At 35.9% G+C, this 4,751-nt stretch overlaps 1 protein-coding gene across 1 annotated transcript; it reads left to right on the forward strand.

The window, feature by feature from the left end:
- Positions 1 to 1,013: 1,013 nt before the first annotated feature.
- Positions 1,014 to 1,371, forward strand: LOC110036826 (ras-related protein RABA1f; the record flags this gene model as incomplete). Its single annotated transcript, XM_020741360.1, is given in 1 exon segment — positions 1,014 to 1,371. A coding segment is annotated over 1 exon segment (218 nt), but the record flags the coding sequence as incomplete, so codon positions are not given.
- Between the last annotated feature and the right edge of the window lie 3,380 nt (positions 1,372 to 4,751).

A 4,751-nucleotide genomic window follows, 5' to 3' on the forward strand; every position in this document is an offset into this window, starting at 1 on the left:
GCCTCGATGCTCAGTCCTCCGCACCTTCACTGATCTTTGTCTAAACGACTGGCGCTCTCATCCCTTTGACGGGTTCACACCGCGGCGAGAAAGGCCGAAAGCTATTTGTGCCTCGCTAATCCAACTAGCCGCTTTTGGTTGTATAAATATTCATGTATTTATACCAATTCATGCACAAGACTCATTTTAATATTTCAACAAAATCAGGTTCATAATACAATAAAATTTTAAATTTTAAAATATGATTCATACAATATGTTTACTTAACAAAATGGATTATTTATGATTTCAAGCTTGAGCTGTTTTAATTTCGAGCTCAAAAAGTGTGTTCGTGTTCGGCTCCTTTGTTTAGCGAGCTGAAAACGGGGCCAAAATGGATTATTTATGATTTTAAGCTTGAGTTGTTTTAATTTCGAGCTCAAAAAGTGTATTGAGCTGAACACGAGCCTTTCACGAACAAATAGTTGTTTTGACAACTCTAATCACGTAGTAATAAGATGTTAATGATTGTGGCAAGATTTAAAACATCATTTGAATCTAATTTAATAAATTTTATTCTATTTTCTTCATTAATACTTTTAACTAAATATAAATTTTGTAGTCTTGTAGTCAATTAAATTTTTTAAAAATACTACTCATCAAACACGAGCAAACAAATATTTATATATATATAATTGATTGATAGTATTTCGAGCCAAAACGAGCTAAATACGAGCAAACAAATATTTATTCTTGTTGTTCGTATTTGACTCATTAACTTAGCGAACGAGCCGAACACGATGAGCTAAATACGAGCAAACAAATATTTATTCTTATTGTTCGTATTTGACTTATTAACTTAGCGAACGAGCCGAACACGAACTTCTTAACGAACCGAACAAAAACTCACAAGCTGTTTACAAACAACGAACCGTTTTGACGGCCCTAATTCATACCCATGTTTTTAATGAAATTTCACTATTTCATGTCGGATTCTCTCAACAATAAGAACAAGTTCCTTGTACCCTCTTTCCCTTGATCTCATCGGGATCTCGATCTGCAGCGATGGGAGGAATTCTAGCAACAGAAACTCGATCCATCTGCTGATTGCCGGTGCGGATTCTTACGAAGTTCGATCTTATTGGCATCAGGTTCTACAGCTGGAGAAGGCGGTATGGGTTACAGAGCAGAGGACGACTACGATTACCTCTTCAAGGTTGTGCTGATTGGGGATTCTGGCGTCGGTAAATCCAATCTTCTGTCGAGGTTCACGCGAAACGACTTCAGCCTCGAGTCCAAATCTACCATCGGCGTTGAGTTTGCCACACGGAGCATTCATGTAGAAGACAAAATCGTTAAGGCCCAGATTTGGGACACTGCCGGCCAGGAAAGGTATTCTCCCCTCTCCCTTTATCGATTGATTCGTTCTTCGTTGAAAACTACTTGATTCGGGAATGTTTCAATGTGTTGGGGTTCCTGATTGATGGAGCTTTCTATGGTTTGTTTTACCCCAGATCGAACACTCTTGTTTTAGTTATTACTACTTTTAGGGTATGGATTACCCAAAGTTTAATGCCTTGTGGTTGATGATTGGTAGGATCGTGTGGATTTTGCTTACAGGATCTCTGTCTATTCTTCATTGCAAGGATTGAGCTTGTCTAAGAAGGGGCTTTTGTCTCTGTCAGTGCCGGCTTATTGGCGTCGTAGGGTTCTATGGTTAGCTTACTGATTAATTTTGGCTCAACTGTAAGATTAATGAAACGAGTATGGACATTTGAAGTTTTTGATGTCTGTTGAATCCCGAATTGTCTGTGGATTCTCAAGAGAAGAGATAGGGAAGGAAGAAAGAGTGAGATGTTGAGAGAGGATTGTAGGGAAAAATGCTATATCGTTCTTCTGGGATTGTAAATGGAAAATCCTCTTTTCCATTACATTCGTTTTCTCCCATTACAAAGAGAAGTTTTTTCCTATTTAATATACACAAATGATAATTACACTTAAATCTCTGGGGATCTTTGGCTGTTCTTTTGTCCTATTTTGACGCAAAAGTTTTACATCTAAACTCCGGTGCTTCCGGAGTCCAGTGAGAGCGTGTCACATGGTAAGTGGGTCCCATCTCTTTAAAAACCCACCCAACCAGTGTATTACAGTGGGACTCATTTGCCACGTGACAAGTTTTCACTGGACTTCTGACGCAAATTTGTGTCTGAGGTCCGGATGTAAAATTTTCTCTATTTTGACAGAGGCATATAATTTATATTATTCTCGGTGCGTTATCGTCTATTGGCATCAAATTTTACATTTTGTTTATTGTGCACTTCGTCGAGTCACATCTCTATCAATCTGTTTGGCCACCTTTTGGGAATTCACCCTAGGGCAAATTCAATGTCGGAGCTGAGTTTGGTTTTTCCTATTCAGGCCGATTTAAGGTGGTAAAATGACCCGACTTGTTGTCATTGAATAGACCTTCCTTTGGTTCGACACATGAGGGAGCATCCACCAAATGGTTTGTACTTATTGGCTCATCTTCGATATCCTGTACTTGGCAGCTTGCCGACTTTGATCCAATGAGTTGGACTAAAAAACCCGAAAAACTCAATTAGACATGTCTTTCAAACTTTATCTTTTAACTTTATCATCATTGGTTACGAACTAGAGGAAGAGAAAGACAGAGGAAGGAGTAAGAATTACGTTTTTTTTTTCCACGCAACAATAATCAGACAAACATATATGTTTTTGACAAGCATAGAGAGATAGGGAAAGGGATTGAGTATACTAATATGGTTAGAAGTTTCCTAACACTTCTCTAACTCTGCTCCCAAATAAAACATAATCATCTAACATATATGTTTGGTGACAACCATACTGGAGTGCAAACTTAGGGATTGTCTAGAACAGCTTTAGTAAATCTTTTAATCCAGATTTATTAAGTCCTAACAGCAGGATTTAATGAATCTGGAATTTAAGATAAAACTGAGAGGAAATGATAAGAAATTGGATTTTACTAAATTCAGGATTTAAAATTTCACTTTTTTTTGCTTGATATAGTTACGTTAAATTTTACTTAAATCTGTTACCAGACAACTCCTTAACCAGACAATCATATATGATTATTGGCATGCATAGAGAGGCAGGGAGCAGTACTAATTTTATCTGAAAGTTCTCTCATTTATCTCTACCTCTGCTCGCAAATAAAAGCATAATCAACAAACAGTTATGTTTGGTGACACCCATGCTGCTCGTGCAAACATAATTAGACAAGCATTCACATATATTGACATTCTACGAGAGGCAGGGGAAGAGAGAGAGAAGTATTACTAATATGGTCGTAAGTTCTATCGTTCCCACAACTAAAAACATAATCAACGGAACATGACTCCCATATTGCATATGCAAACATAATCGGACAAGCATATGGGAAGATTGACAAAGATAGAGAGGCAGGAGGGAGAGAAGTACTATTAATCTTGGTTAGAAGTCCCCTCGTTTTTCTTTGCCTCTGCTCACACATAAAAGCATAACAACAGATATTTGTATGGTGACATCCATATTGCTCGTGCAAACATAATTGGTCAAGTGGGCTTATATTAACATACATAGAGAGAGAGAAAAAGAGAAAGGAAGAGAAGTATGCTAATCTAGTTGGATGTAACCACATTCATCTCTGCTGGTACACACAAATAAAAGCATAATCATACAAACACATAGTGACACTAATACCTGCTTATATACTTTTCAAAAAGTTAATTCTATAAATAGTTTTCATTTACAGTTAATTTCCTTTTTATGAGTTATTATGTTTCAACTTCTAGAATTTAAAATGTGGATGGAGTTTTGAATCTTACAGTAGGACAAAATAAGTATCTGATACTATATCCAGCGGTTTTTTTTTTTTAATTTAAAACCAGAAACGCTTATTAGTGTTTTTGAAGTATGAGATATGTACTCGTTAGAAGTATGTGTCATAGTTCTATAATAATATTAATTTATCAGGCGCTGATCCAAAAATTGTGTAAATGCTGGTGTAACTATTTTGCAATTATTTTGGGAATGACATTAAACTAGAGTTGTATTCATAATATCTAGAAACATATTAAACAAATTAACATGCTGTAGCAAGTTTTCTTTTTTTAGCGGTGATGGTTGAAGCACACAGAGGCTCTGTATGTTTATGCAAATATGTATCTATATGATTTTGATATCTGTTTGTTAATGAAAGGAGCAAACTTGGGGAATGTTTTGATATCTGTTTGTTAATGAAAGGAGCAAACTTGGGGAATGTTTTGATATCTGTTTGTTAATGAAAGGAGCAAACTTGGGGAATGTTTTGATATCTGTTTGTTAATGAAAGGAGCCTATCATGAATTTCTAAGTTTAACATCATTTGATCAATAGAATTTTTATATGATGAGAGGGTGGGAGGGAGGGAGCACTTTTGGGTGTTCCTGGAAAGTTTTTTTTTTTTTTTTGGTTTATTTATTAATTTTATTTATTTATTTTTGCTTTTCATCACTATCATTCCAAATGGTGACTGACTTATGTGTCATCTTGTGAGATATGTGAGATATGTAAATGCATAAGAATTGTGTGCTACGTACATAAATTTCTCATATATAATACACACACACACACACACACGCATACAGACCACACACATTGCCTATGGCTTCTTCATTGCCTGGTAAATTATTCATAAATTTCTCATATATATATATATATATATATACACAGACCACGCACATTGCCTATGGCTTCTTCATTGCCTGGTAAAT

The sequence above is a fragment of the Phalaenopsis equestris genome, unplaced genomic scaffold (assembly GCF_001263595.1).
Source record: "Phalaenopsis equestris unplaced genomic scaffold, ASM126359v1 Scaffold211365, whole genome shotgun sequence".
Taxonomy (NCBI): Eukaryota; Viridiplantae; Streptophyta; class Magnoliopsida; order Asparagales; family Orchidaceae; genus Phalaenopsis; species Phalaenopsis equestris.